The sequence below is a fragment of the Polyodon spathula genome, chromosome 3 (assembly GCF_017654505.1).
Source record: "Polyodon spathula isolate WHYD16114869_AA chromosome 3, ASM1765450v1, whole genome shotgun sequence".
In the NCBI taxonomy this organism is placed as follows: domain Eukaryota; kingdom Metazoa; phylum Chordata; class Actinopteri; order Acipenseriformes; family Polyodontidae; genus Polyodon; species Polyodon spathula.
In genome coordinates, this window is record NC_054536.1 from 86,121,301 (window position 1) to 86,146,602 (window position 25,302).

Here is a 25,302-nt window from a genome sequence, read left to right on the forward strand (position 1 = left end):
TCGCTTAAAATAAAGAGTTACTGCCATTTCTTATTTTTCAGAAACATGTGCACTCACTTTAAAATATATCTTTTTACAGTACATCTAACCATCATAAAATTGTTCCACAGATAACACCGTGTAACAATTTTTTTTATTTTTTTTGGTTCCTGGGTAGTAACTGTTATTTCCTAATTGCTTATGCCTCAAAAGTATAGAAAATGGCTATTATTCCCCACAAACTTTGCTTTTGTGACCAGGACAATGATATTTTGAAATTTACCTATCTTCCAGAACATTCCAGATAGATAGTGCTGAGTAAACTTGGAGTAACTTCTAGAACTTTCTAGAACTTTCCAGTAATATAAAGTAGTATAAATACAGGGGCCTTAAGCCCACCAGTTCAGTTTAGTTCCAGCTGCCTAAGTAGATACATATCTGCATTTTTCTGAGATGGCATCAAGAGGCTGCAAGCATCTGGCAGACGCATTTTGCTATGTCTGCAGCCAATTTATCAAGACAAGAGCGAAAAAGCACTCCGTGGAAGCATCCGCTAAGATGTGTGAGGCCTACAAGGCATATTTCGGCATGCCTGTCGGGGATCTAAACAAACCCTGGGCACCTCATTTCATCTGTGAGCACTGCAAAAAAACTCTGGAAGGTAAGTTTTCAAATGTCGGACTGGCAAGAATGCACCTGCTATCACATATCCGGACCTTCCTTCATCCATCGCCCCAGTGCCACACTGCCATGAGCTCCCCGTACCCACTCCTCTGGAGAGAGAGCAGCCGCCTTTAGAAAAGAGCAGCAAGTCAGAGAGCGAGGAAGATGTTGTAGATCCAGATGACAATTTCAGAGGTGGGGCTGAGGAGAGAAACCCATACTACCCCAACCAAAAAGACTTCAATGACTTGATTAGAGATCTTGGGCTCACCAAGTCCAATGCCGAGCTTTTGACGTCTAGGCTCAAGCAATGGAACTTGTTGGATGAAAGTGTGCAAGTCGCAGATCAGAGGAAGCGTCACCAACCTTTTTCCAGCTTCTTCATCCGTCAAGATGGGTTCTGCTTCTGCCACAATGTGACCAGTCTGTTCGAGGCAATCGGAATCCCCTGTAACCAGAATGAGTGGCGCCTCTTCATTGACAGCTCATCCAGGAGCCTCAAAGCCGTACTGCTCCATAATGGTAACAAGTACCCGTCTCTTCCCCTGGCTCACTCAGTGCACCTCAAAGAGGATTACAACAGCATCAAGACCTTGCTGGACGCCTTGAAGTATGATGAGTACGGCTGGGAGGTCATAGTAGACTTAAAAATGGTGGCACTCCTGATGGGTCTCCAAGGCGGTTTTACCAAGTTTCCCTGCTATCTTTGCCTTTGGGACAGCAGGGACACGTGTTCTCTGTGGGGAGGAACAACGTCAAGTGGGAGCCACTGGTGGACCCCCGGAAGGTGCTGATGCCACCACTGCACATCAAATTGGGCCTTATGAAACAATTTGTCAGAGCTCTAGATAAGACTTCTTCCCTAAGCTATCTGAGGCAAAGGTCAAAGCCGGTGTCTTCGTCGGACCACAGATAAAGAAGATCCTGGAGTGCAATGAATTCTCCAAGAAGCTCACTAGTAAGGAGAAAGTGTCTTGGAACAGCTTTGTCGCCGTGGTTCGGGGCTTCCTGGGCAATCACAAGGCCGAAAACTATGTGGAGCTGGTTGAGACTCTGGTGAAGAGTTACGGCACAATGGGCTGTAGGATGTCCCTCAAAGTCCATATCCTTGATGCTCATCTTGATAAATTCAAGGAAAACATGGGAGCGTACTCGGAGGAGCAAGGCGAGCACTTCCACCAGGATATACTGGACTTTGAACGTCGCAACCAAGGACAGTATAACGAGAACATGATGGGAGACTGCATTTGGGGGCTGATTCGTGAAAGTGATTTACAGTATAATCATAAATCTCGAAAAACTACTCACTTCTAAATCTTTTGTAGTCATTTTTGTATTACTTTAGTATAAACACATGTTAATTTGGATTCATATGTTGTTTTTTTCTGACTTTATGTGAACGAAAAGACACAAATTTGCCCATTTTCTCATTGGAAACAGGTAAATTTTGTGGGGAATAATAACCATTTTCTATACTTTTGAGGCATAGGCAATTAGGAAATAACACTTACTATCCAGGAACAAAAATTGTGTTACATAGTGTAATCTAAGAGACCTGCACCAAACCTGTAGAGAGAAGAACACACTGTAACCTTCCCTCTGCCATTGCTACTGTTAACATAATTGATTTTGGTGTTTTTATAATATATTTCAATTTTAACATTGAACCACAAATGGCACATTAATATGAACCAACAGATTTCAAGAGAATTTTCTGAGATTCAATATTATATTAAATATAATAAAATTACAACATCTCTCTATATACAATTTCAAAACACCAGCACTTAGCCAGCCATTCGAACACAATATTGCCAACAGGAAAGCTTGCACAGGTGTTGAAGGTAAGACTAATGAAATCAGCCTCACTTTCATTAAGCCAACTTGAAATGGTCTTCAAAGTAATGAAACTTGCTGAACTTTTTAATAAATAATCCATTGATAGAAACAGTTTTCATTATACCTTGAAGTTTACAAAAAAAGGTTTAACAAGACAGAACAAACCAAACAAAACGAACAAGACGAACACTCAACCAAACAAGTATTGTGGAGGTGTTGAACCAGCATGAGTTTATGTTGACTCAGAAATGTCTTCATTTAGACAATATGGGGAAGCTGTGAAAAAGGCCAACAAGATGCTCGGACGTATAATGAAAAGTGTTGAATTTAAATCAAGTGAAGTAATGTTAAAACTTTACAATGCATTAGTAAGACCTCATCTAGAATATTGTTTTCAGTTCTGGTCACCTCACTACAAAAAGGATATTGCTGCTCTAGAAAGAGTGCAAAGAAGAGCAACCAGAATTATCCCTGGTTTAAAAGGCATGTCATATGCAGACAGGTTAAAATAACTGAATCTATTCAATCTTGAACAAAGAAGATGACGCGTCGATCTGATTCAAGCATTCAAAATCCTAAAAGGTATTGACAATGTCGACCCAAGGGACTTTTTCGACCTGAAAAAAGAAACAAGGACCAGGGGTCAAAATAAAATTAGATAAGTGGCTTTCAGAACAGAAAATAGTAGACACTTTTTTACACAGAGAATTCTGGAACCAACTCACCAGTAGTTTTGCTGAAGCTGACACCCTGGGATCCTTCAAGCTGCTTAATAAGATTTTGGGATCAATAAGTTACTAACAACCAAACAAGCAAGATGGGCCGAATGGCCTCCTCTCGTTTGTAAACTTTCTTAAGCTCTTATGATCTTATGAATATGCGTCATTAAGACGTGTTTCTCATTTAAATACCATATAGTTATTCCGCCACCTTATGTTATTTGCACCCATTCCACCTTTTGGAAAACAGCAGAAAAGTGCTTCATTTTTAATTCAGGATAAGAGTCGGCTTAAAACAAATGGAGCCCACGAGTTTCAGACTGCCAGAAGACATCTTTGATATTCAGGGCCATTGTGAGAAATAAGCAGCATCAAAACAAGCCTCTTAATAAAACTAATTGGTTCCTCATGAAGTTGTTTTCATTGTTCCCAATCAAAACTGTCCATAGCAACAGTCAGGGTCTACATTCCAGCAGTCACTAACAGTGTGTAGAATTGGTTTTCTGTGAATGGTTGAACTAGTCTAGTAACAATTTAATAACAATCATGTTATTAAATATAGGAACAAGCACAACAAGGTGCAATTTAATCTCAAAGTGTGTCTGGGTAGTTTTTAAGTGTTTAATGAGAGCTTCCCACAGATTACTGTTTCGACTGTGTTCCGCACTGTTTTGCACTAACTCCATGGTATTTCCAACCATTTCAGTTATGTTTTGGTATTTGCAGAACTGGAGTTCTCGCCCCCACACACCCCCCACTCTAAACTTCCTTTTGCAGTTTACTGGATCAAACCATTAAGAACAGCGAGGTACGCCACCTGTCACACGTATGTATTTATAATACAATCTGTACTCTGCAAGACAAATTATTTTTCCCATAACATACTATTGTAATAAAAAATGAATATATATATCCTTGTCGGTTACTTTTAATAATATATGCCTTGTTATGCTCTACCACCACCCCTGTATTGTGTGGTTGGCAGTGCCTCTCTTTGCCTGCAGTGGCGTTGTGTAGCGGTGTTAGAATTAAAACAGCAGTCTGTCAAACTGGTTGGAGACACAGATTGGAGTAAGACATGTGGAGAAAAAAAGGCAAACAAAAAAGGAAACAGATAGACGAAGACTGTCCAGCTGCACGCCACTGTTTCTTGGTGTAAAGTACCAAACAGAACGATGCCAGTTTTTTGGCCATTGTCTGTTCTGTATGAGAAAAGACATGCGCGTAAGTGTGACTTGTTTTCTACATTGTAACTACAAGTAAGGTTGGTGTTTAGTGAGCTGTTTTCTTGTATATGTTTAGTGGATTTATCAGCTAATGCTGCTGTGGCCAGACAGTTCTGTAGATGCAGCGGGTCCTTTCTGCTTGTGAATGTATGTATTGACATATTTTTGACATTCATTTTTATTGTAATGTAATCTAACATTATTGACAATATTTTATTTGGATTACAATATAATTTCAGCAATACCTTGTTGTGTTGACATGATGTATGCAAAACTGAGTTTATCAGGCTTATGTACTCATTGTACAGGAGCCTATGTATATTTACAGGATCGTTTTGAGGAAAGTTGTTAGAACAATTTGAGAACCTACGTGTTAGAATTTAATTACCTGTATGTTATTTATGTTTTATTTGAAGATTTACGCCAAAACCATTACATTAAAGCAAGATGTACTGTTGTTGTGTACGTATGTTTACGTCACGTGTTAATTCTTACTTTGCAGTAATATTTTCAGGCTTGATATCGTGTAGCCTGTTTTTGTTAGCCTCGCGGGTGTGCTGTGGTTGTAGCACGTTTATTCTGATTCGACGATGAATGATGTGCATTTATTCAGGTCTGCATTCATCTCACAAATCTGTGTGAACTGAGTACATGGAATTCATACTGTATTAAATCATGAGTTCATTCATGTTTCGTATGTACTGTGGTGTGTCTGGGGAAGAAATACGGTTACTGTATGTGTTTGCACTGCAGTATGCAATGCAAAAAGCACTGCCTCGTCTCATCTGTTTTTATGAATTTGTTTATAAGCAAACTACAGTGTTTTCATTGTAACACACTTGACAGGTAAATAGATATATTTTCTAAAGATTTTAGATTGCTCCTTTTCAAATCGGTAAATGTAAATCAGTACAGTACATCAGTAGAGCTGTTGCGACGCACACTAGCCTAAGCCTTACTGAAACAACTCTTAGCAAATGCGACATTTTTGGATTTGCAAAGAAAAAAAAAAAAGCATTTATTTTGTGCAATATATGTCAAATTATGTTCTGCCATTGCCCTAAGCACTTTTAAGACCAAAATAGTTGAACATATCCTGATGTTGCTGTCTGGCAGAGGATATTTGACACAATTTTGCATCATGTTGACATCTACCAGTATAGCTTTGCAGGGTTTTTTAAAGAACTGGTCTGCAGTGATGCATTGTAGTATATTAGAGCTCAGTGAATGTAAATGTCAAGAGTAAGCTATACAATAAAATTATGTTACTATTAATGTAATAATAGAATCTGCTGTACATTCATTCAGATAATTATAAAAACAGGTGTAGACCCAAACTCTTAACATTTTTTCTCTTATTCACTTTATTTTCATCAAAAGCTTACAGTGCATTTAATGTTAGTTAAGCAATGTATGTCTCTTTCTGCCTTAATTTATTACAGAACAATAGTTGACAATTTGCCAATGTTATTTGTGCCAAAACTTTTTTGTCGTGGGCCGGTTCTGTTTTGTAGAATCTGGCAGTGTTAAAATATGCACTTTGCAGTTTTTAATTATGAAATTATCAAGTGCTGCTGTGTGAAAAATAGTTTATTATTTCTTTCTGCTTTGTGTTTCTGACAGCAACACCTGTAAACACCTTTATAATTAGATGCTTGAAAAGAAAATGTGCAGGATTTGAAACTCTTGATATGCAGATTGGGTCTCCTGCACTGAAATAAAAAAAAAAAAAAAAAATGATGAAAACAGAGGCATCAGGAGAAAGATCAACCCTTCGAAGTGCCTCTCCTCACCGGAATGCGTACAAGACTGAATTTCAGGCACTCAAAAGCACATTTGACCAGCCCAGAATCGATGGAGAGCAAAAACCAAAGGCAGGAACTCAGAACACTCAGCAGACTAGAGGGAGAAGATATGGCTCCAATGTCAACAGGATCAAGAATATATTTATGCAAATGGAATCAGGACCAAATGAGATTACTCGGACGACATCTAAAGCGAAGGGAAAAATAGGAACTTCTCAAAAGATACAAAAACCGAAAGAGTTTGTGGATAAAGTGGATGTTGTAAAAGTGGTAACCACAGTTGGCAATCAGGTTAGCAAGTCTGACACTCGTCGGGATGGACCCTGTCACTCCAGATTCTCTGAAACGCGGAAGATGTTTGAGCAGACCATCCGTACAACATCTGAATACCATACTTTAAACAAGGACAGAAAAGGTTCTCAGGAGTGTTTGGATGACTGGAGGGTATCCCGTTCTAACAGAAGCAGCACAGATTCTCTGGACAGCTTGTGTTCAAGGACAGATGCTTCTTCTCCAACAGTAAGCCAGCTCAGCGCAGTGTTTGAAAATGCTGAACAACAAAATGGAAGCTTGTTGGAAAAATCTAATGATGAAGGACACAACAGGCTTAGTGAGGAGGACTCTAGCCTGCAGCAATCACAAGTTCAAAGAAATCAGGATTTTGTTGAGCGAAAACAAAGAATTCCACCTTCATCATCTTCAGAGGACCTCTTAAGCTCCAGTCCTTTGTCAGATAAAACAGAAGAAATGGGTCAGCTGAGAACTGGGGGGCAAGACGAGAATGAATTTGTTCTTTGTAACACTGTTGATTTAGATACTTTGAATAGCACTAGACCACTGGGAACAGTGACAGATGCAGATTGTCCATTATCACAATGTCCTGACCGCCAAGACAAATCAAAGAGAACGACTACACAGATTGAAATGATGGTGGGTCAAAAGGAATTAACAGCAAGTGAGGACTCCTCAGTTTGTTTTGAGACAGAGATCACTGAGGGTACTGACTTCAGTTCTACCTGGGTTTCTGATGACCAGATAAATGACCTACATGTACGATATGCAGAAAACAAGAAGACAGTTGATACTCCTGATAGAGACATTTGTAATCGGGGTTGGGGTGAAAGCTATACAGATCCTGAGGATCAAGAAGGCAGTGATGAGAACAAATATTATGAACTGGATAACAGTACTTGGGAAATGCCTGGCTTGCCTGAAGAAGAAGAAGAAGAAAAAGAAGTGCTCCTATCAAATAGAAAAATTCGATTTAGCACAGCTCCAATCAAGGTAAGATTTGTTGTACATAACAGCAGTTTATAATGTGAAATGTTTGGGAGAAGGTAAGTCTTCAGTTGGTAGCAGTCCAACAGAGAATGGTATGTATTTCATAGTCGCAATAACACTGTACCACTGCAGGCTCGAGCTGGCAGACAAAACCAATATTGCAGAGAAGCAAGGGGAATTAGGAGACACAGGAAAATGGATGAAGATCATTCATCTATTTCATCAAATCTTAAAAAAAAATGGTGTGGAAACAAATCATTAAAGATAAATAAGGTAGGACAGCAATCAATTGAAAAGTGCTGTTTAAATTAAGTTTTAGATGTATTCAGTGCCATGTAATGTGCCACCCCACCCTCCTTCCTTGCCCTTCCTTGGTCTTGCTCTTTTATCATTCTTAAATTAATGTGTAATTTTCAATTTGAAAAAATAAAAAATAAAATATTTTATAAAATATACATCTTTATCCCTTGCGTCTCCTTGCTGCCCTGTTTTTATTGCGGATATGAAAGACATTTTTATTTTCGCAGAATGGGGTGCAAATGCACGTCAATAAATTACCATGTGCATTTTGAAGAATGAGTTCTCCTGTTGCCCCGGGTCAGACAAGGACACTCTTTGTATCAAAATAAAGGAAAACGATTAAAGTTTAATCACGTATAAGGATATCCCGCGTTCTTCAGAGTCATGAGATATGTGCATCTTAAACTTGCTGGGGTGCAGTGACGAAAGGTTAATAACTGGTGGTGTACAGGACTGTTCTGGTATCTACTGACTTTTATTGTAATAAAACACCATCTGTTTTGGGATTATTTACGCAGAGATGTTTAGATGAGTGCTTGAAAACCTTAATCTTGTTTAAGACCTGGTAAAACCTTATTCTTTCAAGTAGGACATTAGTTTGTGGCGACAATGAAATGTAAAATGTACAAAATAAATAACATTTTGAATTTTTAAAACCTTTACAACACACAATGTGTGACCAAATTCATTATTACGTATACATACGTTGCATTTAGTATTTGTTTAGTTTTAATTTTAATTGTAATCATTGTTTAATATTCTTATCTTAAGCCAAGTAATGATTCATCAAGGCTGCTTCTAATTAACGACTTGCTGCTATGAGAAGCGAGGTAGGAGGCCCTGGATCCTTTTGTCAACCAGCACAGCTTAAAGACTCAGATCAGCCTTTCAATATGTCTTTCTTCTTCCCCTCTCCTCCCTGGCATCTGTGTCACCCTTTGGGGGTTAGATGGGTCCATGAACCCAGGACCACTGAGAGTGATTGCAAACATCATAAAATAGTATATATAATGATATATATATATATATATGCTAATTTTTTTAAACTAATTTCTCTTTAACCTAAGCTTATCCATCCTAAAATTGGGTAATGGTTAGAAGTAATGGAAGTCAGACTTTAACACAGAATTCATCTGTACTGCACTGCTAGTAATAAGGGAAAGAATCATTTTAACATAATTTACACACATTATTTAGTAAACAAACAAAAAAAAGACCTGTTTTTAAATTATAGAGGTTTGCTTCGTGACTTTGGTTGGCATCAGTATAATGATTTAAGTAGTCTGCAGCATCTCAACTCCACCAGATACAGTATGTGTTATGCTCAGTTCAGTTGAATTTTATAACTCACACAGTGTTTTAACTTAACTTGTATTATGGAGTTACACTGCTGTAAAACCGCTGCTTCATTGTACAGGTTGAGATAAAATGTGTCATTAAGCAAGTATAATATCCATGGAATAGTCTAAGCTGGATCTAAAAATACATTAAAAAAAAAAAAAAAAAGCTGTACAATTATCCCCTTAATTCGCTACACTCAAGTGAAATAATGTAATTCACTTTAATTGCTTGGACAATTAAAAATAATAATTAAAAAAATACAGTGGCAGCTGTAATAAAAAAACATTTGAAGCTAAATGACTAAATATTTGACATTTGAATCAAATCTACATTTTTTTTTTTTTTTTTTTTTTTTACTTAATAGCGAATATTTAACTTTTCCTCACCAATAGTTTACTAAACTTATCAAAGCATATTTGTTGGAGAGAGAAGTGCTGCAAAATAAATAAAATCAAAGAAGCAAAAACTAATTATGATTAAAAAATAGCAGCCTGTAGCTTTGGCAATCAGGCAAGAGCAATGCAAAAAGAATCAGATTTAGATGATGAGGCTCAGTTATTTCCACAAGCAACAAAAAAAAAAAAAATCAACAGTGTGGATGTTTTTTGGCTTCAAAAACAATGCAGACGGTGTGGTAATGGAGGATGACTTTCCAGTGTGCCAAACCTGCAAGAAAAAAATTATTGCAAAAAAATGGAAATACATCCAACATGTTTGTCCACCTGCGTGATCATCATCCTGCACTGTCTAGGGAGACAGTGGGAACTTCATCTTCAAATGTAAGTGAAAGTCTACAAAGATTGTTTTTGTATTTTAAAGCTTTATTTAGCTTTGCAAAGCAACCTGTCAGATAGCTAGTACTACAAAAGATTAGGATTGTATAATAGTGGATACTTTATCATGCTATAATGTTGAAATCTTTCAATCAATGGACAGGTGGGATTGAAAGGTAGTAAAGGCAGAGATTAAAACACAATCATGTGGCTCAGGGGATACGGAGAAAGAAGAGAAGATACATTTAATAGAACACAATAATAAAGCAAGTACCTCAGGACAAAGAGGGAAAAAAAGAAAAGTTAAGCTGGGGACACACTGCCCGATGCGATCAATAGCGACGCGATTTTTCAGTCGCATCGGGCAGTGTGTTATGCTTTGCGGTGCGATTTTACAGGATCGGCCGATCGATTTCAATCAGCTCGCAAAGTTTAAACATGTTAAATATTTTGCGATGCGATTCCCTCACGTCGGGGCAGTGTGTTATAATTAGGGGTCTACTTAAATCACGGTAAATTTACGTATTTTTCACGGGTAGGATGCAGATTAAAATTGGGATTTTGCTGACATTTCGCGGACCTGTTTAAACATTAAGTAAACCTAAGTAGACAGTATTTCAGAACACTATAAAGCCTAAAAATAGTGGTACCTGCTTCCTTACTGAAACAGAGTGCTGTCATTTGTTAAAGGCAATCATGCACTGCAGTTGACTTGCCCATACATTGAGACTGCACGTTCTACATCCAGATGTGGAAATCGATTAGAAACAGCCCCAAAACTCATTTACTGGCATACTTTAATAAAGGGAATATATGCAGCACCCTCATTGTCATGTTATTTGTCCTATCCAATAATTTATTTTATTAGTACCAAGTTAAAACAATGAAAATGTGCCTATTCGGGTCTAAAATTCCAACTGTGAAAAAGTAAGTAGCAGGTTGAATGGAGGCGGCTGTGTTGCTAGATCATTTTAGTAGTGATTTAACTTGCAGACATGAATACTTTTTGTCTGCGCTAACTTTCCAGTTTGGTTTCTGAAAGCTGTTTATTTTACATTGTGTTCAGCAGCCTCTGTAGTAGCCTTTTGTTTAATGTGTGATTCTGAAGCTAAATAGCGAATGATCATGTTTTCTCCAAAGACACATTAAGATATGCAAAACAATTACCTCCATCTGCATGTACAGTTTCTTTGGGACATACCTTGACACGATCAATCACCGAAATATACTTAGCTTTTTTTCTTTTGTCGTCCATTTCTATTATTTTACCTCCAATGCTGAAAATTTGATTTTAGCAACCTAAATCAAAACAATGCAGCACTGACTTTGTCCCACACCCTACTGCACAGTACAGGTCACAGATTAAAACTTCGTTGTCATTTGAATAGTAAACAAGAATGTTAACTGCTTTGGAGAATTTTTTTTTTGTAACTTATTTGTGGACGTTTTTTGTTAGTCTTTTTCTTAAGTTCAGTGCACACAGGACGGCGAAGGAATAAAAAAGGGAAATCTACAGAAGGAAGATACGTAGTTTGCGTCGCTTGCATTGTGCAGTAAAAGACTCCTAAAAGAGGTGAATTTCGCGATGACCCCTCAATTTCACTATTTCTACAAAATCGTGATTTAGGTAGACACCTAGTCATAACCACTCGCAAGTCTCAAAGTCAGCAACCAGTGAGTTCAACGCGTTCAGTCATATGACTAGAAACAGACTCGCATGTATTCTCTCTATTAATATTAATACACACACACACACACACACACACACGGTATTCCATTGGTTTGTATATGATGTGTACTATGATGTTAACTATTAGACTAAATGTTTACTAAATGTTTACTTAACTGCTGCTATAACCATGATTTATTTATTATTAATAGTGTTTCAATTAAATTATACCGAATAACGTTTTTATTTACAATGAAGGGAAAACATAATACATTTTTTCATTATAAACATTTGTTTCAACACAGTATGTTCCCTACAGTGTAAGTAAACATGTGATTAGTTATAATTAAAACACTATAGGGCTGTGTGGCAAAGTGGTGAATATGTGCAGGTGAGTGCAGTGCAGAGTGGATAAATGACACAGACGATGATATACAGGTGCAAGGGTGTTTATTAAATGAATTCAATGTCCAGAGCCTTATAGCAAACCTGCAAATAATAATAATGTTGGAAGTGGTACAGCGGCGTGTATCACTTGTAATTTATAATCCCACGGGTTTGACCCGTAACCCAAAGTCCGGTTCTTTCACCCACACAAAACACAAAACACAGACACAATTCCGACAGTGCGTGATTTTAGTGCTCGTGGTGCAAAGGAGACGGTTCCTGTAGTGGAAAGGTGAGTGGTGATGTCCGGGTTTTATGCTGGCCTGCGGCTGCAGCTCCGGATCGTGCTCAGTAGTCTTAGTGAAAACAACACAAGACAAACAGTGTTAATACACAAACAAGCAGGACACTCACGGTTTCGGTATACAGATGGGCTCCTTCTGGGTTATTTAGCGTAACCATCTGCAAAGGAACAGATCACAAAGCCACGCCCCCCCCATTTATACCCTCGCCCATGACCCCTAGGTTAACGAGTGCATCCGCTCCTCCAATCCTCAGATGCCAGGCCGTTTACCGTCCGGGTCAGTGAGCTTGGGTGCCGTAGCTCCACCCCTTTCCTAAATGGCCGACTTCCACCTACCCTTCTGAATAAATTGTCTTGCCATTTGTTTAAGGTTACTCTGTTCCTTCTTTCTAGTGCCCTCACCGGTCGGGAAGGAGATCTAACACCAAGCGTCATTCGATCTCTGTCACAGGCTGTCAGGACTTGTTTTTAAAAGTTGTCCAACCGGACATATACAATCCAATGAAATACCTTGTGTATGTATGTATGAATGTATGTATGTTGTGTGTGTATGTATTAATAGAGATATGCATGTCTCCAGTCATATGTGGTTTTCACGATCACGCCGGCATCTTGCCAAAATTGTATATAGTACTATCTTAGCCTTAGCCAGCTTTTGCAGATGTCATTGATTTTGCCCATTGCCGCTGTACTTTATCCATCCAGGGCAGGTCAAACATAAAAAAAAAATCACAAAGTATGTGATGCCCGCTGTCAGAGGTGTTTTTTGCAACGAGACCTCCGCCAGAGAGATGCCACGATCGCATCGGGCAGTGTGTCCCCAGCTTTAGAGAGCTCCTATTTTAACATAGCCTATTTTATGTATACTTACTGTATTAAATTATAATTTTGGTTATGGAGGATATTTAATGCCAAAATTTAAAATATTAATTAATGCATAAATAAATATAGAAATAAGTAAAAAAGATATAGACATTTATTTATATTTTTGTTTATTTATTAGTTTATGTACTTATTTATTTATATATTTGTTTATTTATTAATTTATGTATTTGTTTATTTATTTTTTACGACTTAGTATGAACAGCTCTTAGTGACAAACTAACAAAGTATTGTCTTAAGTATGTCTGGCGCAACTGAAATAAGAGAGTGCTTAGTTTTAAGCTAACTAGTAACAACTAAGGACTTAGAGACTGTATGTTCTAACTTAGGAATTAATTCATGCATAGCAGGTGCACAAGAATCAGATGAGCAATACTGTAGTTAATGTGTGTGTGTGCATGTGGGGGGGGGGGTTAATAAATATTTAAGATCTTTTTTTTCTCTCTTTTAGGTCAATCAAAGACAGGACAGCTGACTATTAAAGCAGCAGTAGAGTTAGGAAAATGATATGACCCTGAATCCAAGCCAGCGCAAGAGCTTAATAAGGCAGTGCTATATTTTATTGCAAAAGACATGCAGCCATTTCAGATAGTTGAAAAGGCAGGTCTTAAACAGCTTTTACAGAAGCTGAACTCAGAGTACTCTCTGCCTTCTAGAAACTATTTTGTAAACAGAGAAATCCCAAGCATGTATAATGATCTGAGATCTGAAGTTGAAAGCTCAATTAAATCTGCCAAATGTTTTAGCGCCACAACTGGGGCTTGTAGCTGAACCCTTCCTGAGACTTACATGGCATTTCGTAGCAGATGACTGGAAGCTTCAGACAAATGTTTTGGACACTTTTTTTTTTACCAGAAGACCACACTACAGAAATCATTATAGAGGTGTTTTTTTTTTTTTTATTTACTGGAAGAGTGGGATTTGATCCATTATCAGAGGTCACTGCTGCCACTTGATTTTTCTTCAAATGCAAAAAAAGCCTTTTCTGTGCTCCCTGGTGTGATAGGGCTAAGCTTCTATGGGCATAACCTTAATTTAGCCATAAGCAAGGCTTTAAAGATACCAAGAGTTGAGGCACCTGTAAAAGCCTGTCACCACCTGGTTTAAGGATTCACCAGAAGTTGGACGAGAATAAGAGAACTAAAGAAAAGACAGAATGAACTAGGTTATCATCAGCAATCTCTTATAAATGATGTTATTACCCGCTGAGGGTCCACGTGTGCAATTCTGTCAAGATTTCTAGAGCAGCAGCAAGCTGTTTGCGCAGTCCTTGTGGCTGATAGCAATACCTGGAGATGTGGCCCAAATGCTTGGCAGTCTAAATCCATTTACTGACTCATTGGCAAGTGAGAACATCAGCAGCATCTTATATCTTGCTAGCATCCTGGATCCAAGATTCAAAGAAAGCTTTGTTCCAGATGTTGACGCTACCCTTTTGCTAATACAACAAGAAGCATTTGCTCTTACAAATTGTAACCCAGGCACAGAACAAGATGCCATGGCTGCAGCAGCCACCAAGAGCCATCCACATATTTCAGTGCTTCCAGGCTATGCAGTGAATTTGGTTTCTCTCAGGCAAGTGTGACACAGCAATCCAGTGTACTGGATAAAACCGAAGGTCTGCCTGGATTACTCAAGTACATAACTCAGAACAAGCAAGCTAATCCTTCTACAATCCCCAGTGACTTGCGTGTAATGGAAGAGCTCTACCCCTACAGATCTGTGGTATGTCTTTCCATGGATGAAGGTCCTCTGATTTGGTGGAAACTTAATGCTTTTCATTTTCCAAGCCTAGCAAATTTGGCCAGCAAATATTTGAGCATTACAGCTACCAGTGTACCCTCAGAGCGCATTTTCAACACTAGTGGGCACATTCTAACACCGTTTCTTTCACGTGTAAGCACGGAACATCTGAATAGTCTTCCCGGGCGTATTGATTTTGACTGCTGTTTAAGAAAATAGGAGCATTACTTAGGGGCACTGTGTTTTCTTTATTTTAAGTATACAGTGCTCACAGTACTGAGCTGTTTTTGTAAACTTTGTTTTAATTAGAAAAAAAACCTTTTTTGGATATACTTAAGGCTGAATGTTTCTTGAATTTGTTTAAATGCAATAACTTTAAAACATACCTTTTTACGTGTCCAAATTGTTAGTGAAAATGTGAATGTTTCAATGGTATTAATCCCTGTCTAGCTACTGTAAGGGTGATTTGATTGTGAATAGCTGAATAAGACATTAGTTTGGGTATTTTAGTAAAATAAAAATAAAATTGCGGGTATATTTTTGAAACAATTAAACAGACCCAAATTGGTGATTCTTATTTGTGTATGCCTAAAATCATTAGAATGGCTTTTCTTTTATTTTGAGGCAGTCCTGATTTCCATTGAATGTGTTTGTTTTTATAGAGGTGTTCATTTTTGAAGAACATGAAGGGCCCCATTTTGAAGGGAGTGCAACGTTTGCCCTAATTTTTCTGAAAAGAATAAAACCATTTTAAGATTGTTTCTTACTACTTTTACAACTCAAAATAATAATTAAATTCCTCCAACCTGCAACAAATGTGTTTCTTGATAGTCTCATGATATTGACCATGCTTTTTCCTTTCAGAATGGGGGAAAACTTTGCATTTACTTCAAAATCGGACCTGTAATATCATGACACTATATCGCGATCGTTTCTGGACTAATTTCGTGATAATGAAAAAGTTAATATCATGACATCCCTACTAACAACCCTCCATTCCGAATTGTAATCTTGTTTTAAATCTCTGAAGAGGAGTCTCCAATAGAAATGTAGGAATGTGCTATCACTCAGTAGTTGGGGCAGAATGTGCTGTCACTCAGTAGTTGGGGCAGAATGTGCTGTCACTCAGTAGTTGGGGCAGGTTTAAAGTATTCAGAAGGAATCAATGATAGATACAAGGCAGGAAAGCAGGACACTGCTCAGCTGTGCTGGGAAATGTATTTTTGTATTTGTTATAGGTTTTATTTTTTAATGGGAAAGGGGTGAAGTCAACGTGAATTGATGAATCATTTCCACTGTTTTTTCTGGTGGTTTCCGGTGTTTATTGGCTATCCACCGATTCGTATTTTTTTTTTGTATCTGGTGTTTTATCGGTTTCTATTGGTTAAAACTGAAAATCAGAAGCTCTAGTTGTAAGCTCTCTTTTAGTATCATAGACTTGCAAGTATGAAGAATACACCTGACACAAGCAAATTAGCTATATTATCAAGATCTTTGTAATTCTGTATTAGAAAATATAATATTATATATGTGTCTTCACATGTGTTGATATTAACAAGGCTTATATAAATGTGACATTAGTCTGGCATAGCAGCAATAAATACGATATGTATTATATAATGTGACAGCAGTGTTGGCATTGTGGATTTTGTCTTCTGTTCTTGGAAAAAAATGTCATGCCTGGAGCAATGTAACAATTTGCTTGAAAGTTCCAGAACAAATAAGAAAGGCTTGTCTAAACAAATTTAAACTGACACCTGTTCCTGTACATTTTCTAACAACGTTTCACATTATTCATAGGATCTCTATCTCCTTCAAGTCCTTGGGTAATTATGTGTTGCTATTTTGCCATATTTTGCTCTTCAGTGTACTTCTCATAAAGCAAGCCAAGAACATTTTGAAACAAATTTCTCCAAGTGTTTCATGTGTGCGATGGATTTTAGAGCAAGATTTTATGGATGTACTATATTAAGATTGTAATGCCCCAAATGATTTAGTTATGAAAAGGTCCATATTTAGTCATATATTTCAGAGAACAAAGTAATGTGGCTTTAAATGCAGACACTTTTTCTTAATCTGTGACCCCTAAAAAATGTAAATCGGCCTGTGTGGTCACCACATCATCAATGTGTGCGGCGGAGTACTGATGATGGGGAGATACTGGTCCATCAGTCTATGAAAGGTGGCAGGGGCTCCAAGCAACCAGAAGGGCATGATCTGGAAATGGAACAGGCCATCTAATTTCATAATTTCCATTACCAATTGTCTAATTTCAGTTTACATTACCAATTCTCCCTTATCACCTCATATTTGCCACTTAGCATACTGCTTAGATTCTGAAGTAGGATATAGCAACAGTACCTCATCTCATGGCTGAAAAGTCAGAATCCGTGCTTGTTTATTGTACTGCTTGCTGCTCCTGGCGATGCTGGGCTAGTTTTAAATTCTCTTGGGCCAAACGATTCCAGGCGGTCTTTCAACATTATTACAAACTTGACTGTTTTTAGAACTTTTTTTGCTCCTCCCACCCTTCTTTCGCAAGATCAAGGATACCTTGTTGCTGCCTCCCATAGAGCATCTCAAAAGGAGAGAACCTCTCGCACTGCGAACATGAAGTAGGGGAGGAGTTTAGCACAATGTTTCTGCTCTTGGTTGACAAATTGGTTCAGTATCTGTTTTAAAGTCTGATTAAATTGTTCCACCAAACCATCGATCTGCAGGTGATAAATGGATGTCTGAATGGAACGAGTTTGCAATAATTTATACAATTCCTTTAAACATTGTGACATGAAGTTCATTCCGTGATCAGTCAGGATTTCTTTGGGAATCCCTGCTCTTGCTATGATCCCTACCCTTGTGCAATTGCAGCAGCACTAGTAGATCTCAATGGTACTGCCTCTGGATATCTGGTTGCGTAGTCCACCACTATTAAAATGCGTAAATCCAGAGTAAGACTGGCTCAGTGGGCCCACTATGTCCATAGCAATGTGTTCAAAGGGAGTCTTAATCAGGGGCAGTGGGACCAGTGGGGCTGGCAAGCCCGCACCGGCACTACTTGCTGACGTTCCAAGCATTCCGCTACATATTGTGTCACACCACTAAAAACTCCCATCCAATAAAATCAAGCCAATATTCGTTCTCGAGTCTTGTCGATACCTAAATGTCCTGAAGCCAGGACATTCTCCGCCAACTGCATGATCTAACATTGTAAAGATTGCGGAACGAGTAATTGTGTTACAATCTGACTTATGCTCATGGCCTGGGATACTCTATCATGGTTCTCCCCAGGCCTTTTCAGCTGGCTGAAAAAAACCTGATCCGCCCTCTTGCAGATGCTACTGTGCCTTTAACAGTAAGGATTGATTGCGCTTCTAGCAGACTAGATCAGTTGCTCGTTGCTGGGTTAAAAAAAAATCTTTGCGCCATATGACAGCTGTGTTATGTCTTGACACAACATTTAACCAATCAGAGAATTGAAGAGGTGGGTGTTCTGTAAAGCACTTCGAGAGGCTAAAATATTAAAAATGACTGCAAAAAAAGTTATTATTATAACCAATTATTAATAACCAATTATTTTCAAAGTAAAAATAGTGACAATGAATGCAGGGGGGTCAAAATAAGCCGGCGATCGGCGCAATCCACCACCTAATACTATATTTACTATATTTATTAAAAAATATTAAGATTATTTGGGGGTATTATCATTCAGTCCATTTTTTGTCACATTGTACTGTAAGGTGATATATAGTACATAATAGCTATACATATGCGACCAAAAAAAAAAAGCATATTCCTTTTGTTGTGATATTGTAACAATATGTACCCAGGAGCTTGTGAAAGAGTGTACGTCTTTAAGAAGAAAGGCTGGATGGGATATCAGCTGTTGTCAGCTGACATACAAATGCTTAACTGCAGAGGTGCTGTATTACACTGTGGTTTCATGCAACAGTTATGATGGTGACCAAATGTGTGTGTGCACTGTTGTGTTAAAAAAAATGTTAAAATTAACAGTTGCATTCAAAAAGTGCAGAATAGCGAAAAACTAAAATAGACGTGCATTAACCCTGAAAACTTAACATAAAGAAAACAATTTAAATGAAGCAGTAAGCTCAGTAATTAAGCTAAAAAGGAGGTGAAAGGGTTGCTGTTTTTTTTTTTTTTTTTGTTAACTCCAATAAACCTACGTTATCTTTCCCCAGTCAAATCGTAGCGTGCCTAAATAAGCAGGTAATTTACCATAATAAAAACAGTAGTGAAAAAGAAAATGTAGAACATAAAAAAGCACAACCAGGTATAGTCAATAAAAGACAACACTTTCTTTAACTTCTTTGTGGTATTATATATTTAAGGTAAGGCAAGTTTATTTTTCTGTTAAAAGTGCTCCCGGCTATAATATTCTGCTGCTCGGCTTTACAGCTCACTGCCCTTGTCTTTGGTAGGAGCACTGTTGGTTTGTTCACCGGTTTCCTCCTTGGTTTGGCTTCCAGGAACATGGTGTGCATCCTCTCCATCATGGTTGCCATTCCCTCCTGATGTCTCCGCTCCTGTGCCTCCAGCATCGCCGACAGTGTAGCCAGGTTCATCTTTCTATCCCTCTTCTGAACACCAACTGTGGTCAAGTGCGAGTGGTGCGGTGTACAAACTGATGGTCCAGGCAGTAATTCTTCCAAAAATGTCTGTGTTTATTAAATACAAAAATAAAAAGCCACCCCTCAACCAGAGATGGTATCGGGGGGTACATGGCGGGTTTACAAAACCCAAAACAAAATACACAGTAATCCAACCCACATCCGCGGTGCACGAAACAGTGCTCCTTTTAATCTTGGGAAATCGTGGTGTGTGTTGGTAATGTGCAGCGAAGTGAAGTGCTCAGGGTTTAGTGCTGGCTTTTCCTAATGAAAGTTTTTCTTTTTTTTTTCTTAATAAATGTCTTTGATTGTTTTAGATATATATGCCATAGTTTTGGCCTAGTAACATGATTACTCAAGGCATCTTAATCCAGTCAGAAAACAGTTTTCATTGGCTGGAAAGATTGCTTATTGCTGCATCTAGAGTCGTTAGTTTGAATCAGCAGTGCAGCCGTTGAGGCGGCTCTTATTTTCCTGAACACTCACATGAGAATGAGATTAACAACAGCTGTGGTAGCAGTAGGCTGAGCCTAAAAATAATTGAACATTACTAAAGTGGGGAGAAAACGATAAATATAATTGGCAAAACACAAAATATATATATATATATATATATATATATATATATATATATATATATATATATATATATATATATATTTTTTTTTTTTTTTAAATGCACTGTACAACATTAATATAGCATTTAGATTTTAAGACCATGTCACTAACATACTTTGCATTTAATATTTTCTGGCTTTGCTTGGCTTCCATCATATACAGGGGTTACAGTTTTGTTCATTGGCTTTCAGCACCCCCAGTTTAAAAATTGTTCCAGTGCCACTGCCCGTTGGTGATGCATATTCCCAGCGACAGGGATGTAATATGTCATATAGTATGAATAAGGGAATGCATGAAAGAATCACTGTGACTAGGATGACTGCAAGGGTATTTTCAGACCAGGAAATGAAACCAAAACAGAGTGGTAAATGGATTGAATTGCTCTGTTGTGCTGGTTTATTATAAATCAAAAGGTTGAACACTTTGTAAAATAAAAACAGCACAGTAGCCAAAACAGACAAACAAAACTAACAGACACTAACAAACGGGACGAACACTACACAAACAACTACTACATGAACGACTGTCGTGCTGGCTCTACAGCGCTCGTAGTAATTTTTATATTTATTTATTTTCTCCTCTTTCTCCCCTGTTCTTTCTCCCTGAATACCCAATCTCGAGCGAGTGAAACAGTCACCCTTTTATGCAGCTGTACTGAGATTGGATTGCTAATCAATTGAAATCTCGGTACATCTGCACGTGAACTACTTTGTGCACTTCCCGTGCTTCCATACAAATACCCCTTTTAATCAGCATGTGAAGTGATTGTGCCATCCTCGTGTCTATATAGAAATACACCTTTTATAACAGTGGTGCTACATAACCCCACATGATATCCCTTGCACCAATACATGTACACCAACATTAATACACCACACACAACATGTAAACATAAAATACACACGGGCGGGGCACACTGCCACAATCTCACTGACATTTTGAGGGCTTCTGGTGTTAAAAGATACATGTGTAGGGAGTTTTTAAGCCAATCATAAAATACACATGTCTGCTACATTGTACGTGTCATATTTTCTCATACATCCAAATTTTTAAGAGCTTTTGACAAAATTAAATCCCCTTAAACACTATATAAACACTGGGCAGTATAAAAATAGGGCAGAGCTGGATTTGCTGATGCCTTATAGCAGAAATAACTACTATTCTAATGAGATTCACAGCCTAGAAAGATTTCGAAATAACACACATTTACTTCTCAACTGTTTTCTATTCATTAAACCAGTTCTTCAAATTGTATTCAATTTAATTGTTTTACATAATCAAATGAATTAACCAGACCTAGTAATGTGTAGTTTTATTAAAATGACACTGTGTACTTTAATAGCCTACTGTAGGATTTAGTTGCAAAAAAAGAGATTGCTATAAGTTAAAGGTGAAATAATTGTAAATAATATAGATAAAAAAGAAAATGTGTAATTTGTATGACACATTATACAGAACTATATTCTGTATTTTACTGTTCATAGAAGTTTTTTATTCATGTTTTATGTTGCAGCAAAGAATGAACAAGGTATTTTCAAGAAACTGGTTTAATTTTTTAGATATTTTAGTCTTTTGAATGTAACTTGACTTGTATCCCCCAGTTTGGATCTGGAAGCAGTGTTTTGAAGATGTGGCCTGCCAAACCGTACAATATGTAGAGAATTCTACCACACAGAAGTGCTGCCCTTAGCAACAACCTCTCTGACTAGCTCAAAGGCATATGTCTGCAAAATGCTAAGACCCCTCTAAGAATGTAGCACATCTGAAACTTCCAACAGAAACAAGAACTGTCAGGTTATGATTTATAAACAGATTCTAAGGGTAGGGAATCCAAGATGCCACCAACAGTCTGAACTGCATTGATCAGAGTTGTGTTACAGTTTATATGCAGGGGGAGCAATAATGGTGTACCAATTTCACCCCCCCCCCCCCCCCCCCCCCCCCCCAAAAAAAAAAAAAAAAAAGCTCAAAGCCTTACATTGTTGCCTCATTGTTGCCTGCAAGAAAATTAAAATAACTCAATTAGGTCATCATAGACAACATGTTGTGTGGGTACATGATTGCTGCAGACTGATGCTTGCAAGTCAAATGAAAAAAAAAAGGTAAACACAGTTTTAGAATTGTAAATATATGTTTGAAAATAGGCATCTATACTGTTACGTTCAGACAGTGTTTAATTGTTACTACTTTTACTGTACAGAATGAACCATTCAAAAAGATACTATTAATTATTGTTATTCATCGTGGCAGATAACCGTTCCCATCTATCTCAAATGTACTGTATATCAAATAAATAACAATAACAGCAATTGTATTCACGCACAAGACACGGACAGCAAAACAGCTGTCTTGATTCTTACCATCTGTGGGCTGTACTGTAGGTAGGAGTCATGGCACCAAATGTTAATAAGCAGCCAAACAACATGGAGATGCATTCTTGAGGCACAGAAGCTTCCTACAGAGTTAGCTGTGCATTGTGTGAAGAAATATTGATTGTGAAAGTTCAACCTTTAAAGCTGAATGTTCCTTTCAGACAGACTGGCTGCCAATAGAAAATACTATTTTTATAAAATGTTCAAACAGAATAATAATATGCAATCATCAATAAAACATTTATGTTTTATGATTAGGCCTTCCTCGTTTTACTGTAGTGGTGATATTGTTCAATTTAAAGCTTTGGTGAACCCTCATTGACTTTTTTTCACTACAAGCATGCTACCTCACATGTAATACATATTATAGGAAATGTCCTCTTCACAATTGTTTTATCTACTGGTTCTCTTGGGTCATAATCTGCTGCTGGAAATCTGAACTAGTGGTTGTGATTGGCTGATACTGGGTAAACATAAACATAGATTATGTAATAATACTGAATTATTGGTCTTTGATAGTGTAAACACTCAACCATATTTTCAGTGACTTGCCCGATCTCTTAACAGGAGTAATGCACTGTGGCAAAGTTTGTGTCGTATGTTGCGAGTGGTGTGTTAATGTTGGTGTATTGTAGTTGGTACACGGGATATAATATGGGTTATGAACACGAGTGATTTAAAATGTATATTTGTATTTAGGCATGAGGATTGCACAGCACTTCACATGCAGGTAAAACGTAATAATATGTGAGCACGGGAAATTGCACTAGATTAATTCACGTGCAGTTGTACTGAGACTCCAATTGAATGATTGATTAGCAATCGAGTCCGGTACAGCTGCATAAACCTCATTCAGGGTTGTGTGTTCGTGAGTGGAGAACAGGTGAGAGAGAAGGAGATAGGAATTGTTATTTCGTGCTGGAAGCTCCAGCACAGTACTTGTTTTCTGTTCGTCCACTTTGTTTGTCTGTCTATTTACTTTGGCCAATATGACGTTTTGTTTGTTCAGTCTGTGTTTTCTGTTTTGTACAACTTTTTATTTGCAATAAACCAGCGCAAGCAAGCACCTTCATATAATTTCATCAGTCGTCTCTATTACTTCCTTGTTCTGACGTCACCACGCCACTGTCCTTGTGACATGCACAAATGCTACTGAGGAGCCCAGCAAACAACATCACAAACCTGAGAATTTTTGTATAAGATAGAGTGCCACGACTTTAAAATATCTCATGTTATGGAAACCAAAAGCTGCGGTTGTAAACCTTTCTAACAAATCTGTGTCCATCTGTATCTGCAGCAGGCCCCATAATGCCTTGCCTCTCTGCTCTTCAAATTGTATTGCTGATTGCAACATCAGTGCCTTCTTATATTAAGGACATACCCTCTGATATTATCGGGCCAAATCAATTTGGATTTCTGTCACAACAGGAGCACCTTGAAACTGTCCTCTATCATAATCAGACCTGCTAATGTCACTCATGTTCCTGGCACTCCGCGCTATTTATGACAGTTTGAAATGACCTGGCCAGAATATAAGGGGAGTCTACGGGGAAAAAGCTCTGGATAACATCACATTGGTTATTATCACACTCCAGTTAATTTTCATTATAACAAACACCCTGAAACTTCTCATTCAGTTAAAAAGCACACTGACCTTAAATTTAAGGCTTCCTGTATCTGTAAACAGGACAAAAACATATATGTACAGTGGTAAAATGACATGTGGCCTAGGCTGGTCAGCGGTATGAATCGTAAACCCAGACTCAGAGCTGTAGTTCAGCATTTCTTGCATACTTTTATTTCTCAAAACCAAAACAAATACAGGAACTAAGCAAAAGGTTTTAAACAAAACACTTTTAAATACTTCAAATTAACCCCCCCCCCCCCAAACTTCGGCTATCGTGGTGTTTAACCAGAGAGCCAACTTGCTGCTTTCTCGCTTTCTCTCTCTCTCTCTCTGAATTCAAGCTGAACTATCTCTCAAATGCTCATGTGCTCCCCCCAACAAACATTTCATTATTCTTTATATAGGATATGGCCAGGGTTTAATTGATAATCAATAATTCAATCACCACCTGGCCACATTCCACACTTTTCTAATACCCAGTTGCTCAGTTGTGTTCCTCCCACAGTGTCGAGTTCTACCGACGGACTTTGTTGTTTTTGTGTAATAAAGGCGCACGTATATATATATATATATATATATATATATATATATATATATATATATATATATATATATATATATATATATATATATATATGCTGCATCACCCTGTTTCTAGACTGCATACAAATGTTTTATGAGATGCAATTTCAAAAATGCTCAGTTTACTGGGGACCAGTAACTATTAACAGGAAGCAGTTATTCACAGTATCTTGGTAATCTAAGATTGTGGTCAGTTCAATTACAACTCTGAAGTTGTGAAGTGCTAAGCATTTTCTTCCTACTGGTACACCTTTAGCTTTGGCAGCTGGGTTTAAATAAATGATCAAACAGCTTATCTTGTACAGTATAAGAACATAAGAAAGTTTACAAAAGAGAGGAGGCCATTCGGCCCATCTTGCTCGTTTGGTTGTTAGTAGCTTATTGATCCCAGAATCTCATCAAGCAGCTTCTCAAGTACTTTCCTATCGCTTTCTCTGGCCCAGCTTGCCCACAATGATATTTAGGCAGGATTTGGCACTTTTTTAATTAGTTTTTTTTTCCCTTTGAAGTCTTTAATTATAATAATTATAATAATGTTAGCCAAGTCTCATATACTGTCAATTT

General features: G+C 37.7%; 1 protein-coding gene across 1 annotated transcript in view; it reads left to right on the forward strand.

The window, feature by feature from the left end:
- The first annotated feature begins 4,236 nt into the window (after nucleotides 1-4,236).
- The window catches only part of LOC121313556 (neurabin-1-like), a 45,018-nt gene continuing 23,952 nt past the window's right edge, over nucleotides 4,237-25,302 (forward strand). Inside the window, exons 1-2 of the mRNA XM_041246236.1 lie at nucleotides 4,237-4,424; nucleotides 6,050-7,515. Of these exons, the coding sequence (XP_041102170.1) occupies nucleotides 6,163-7,515 (1,353 nt within the window). The 5' untranslated portion in view covers nucleotides 4,237-4,424; nucleotides 6,050-6,162. The remainder of the gene's footprint in view (nucleotides 4,425-6,049; nucleotides 7,516-25,302) is intronic.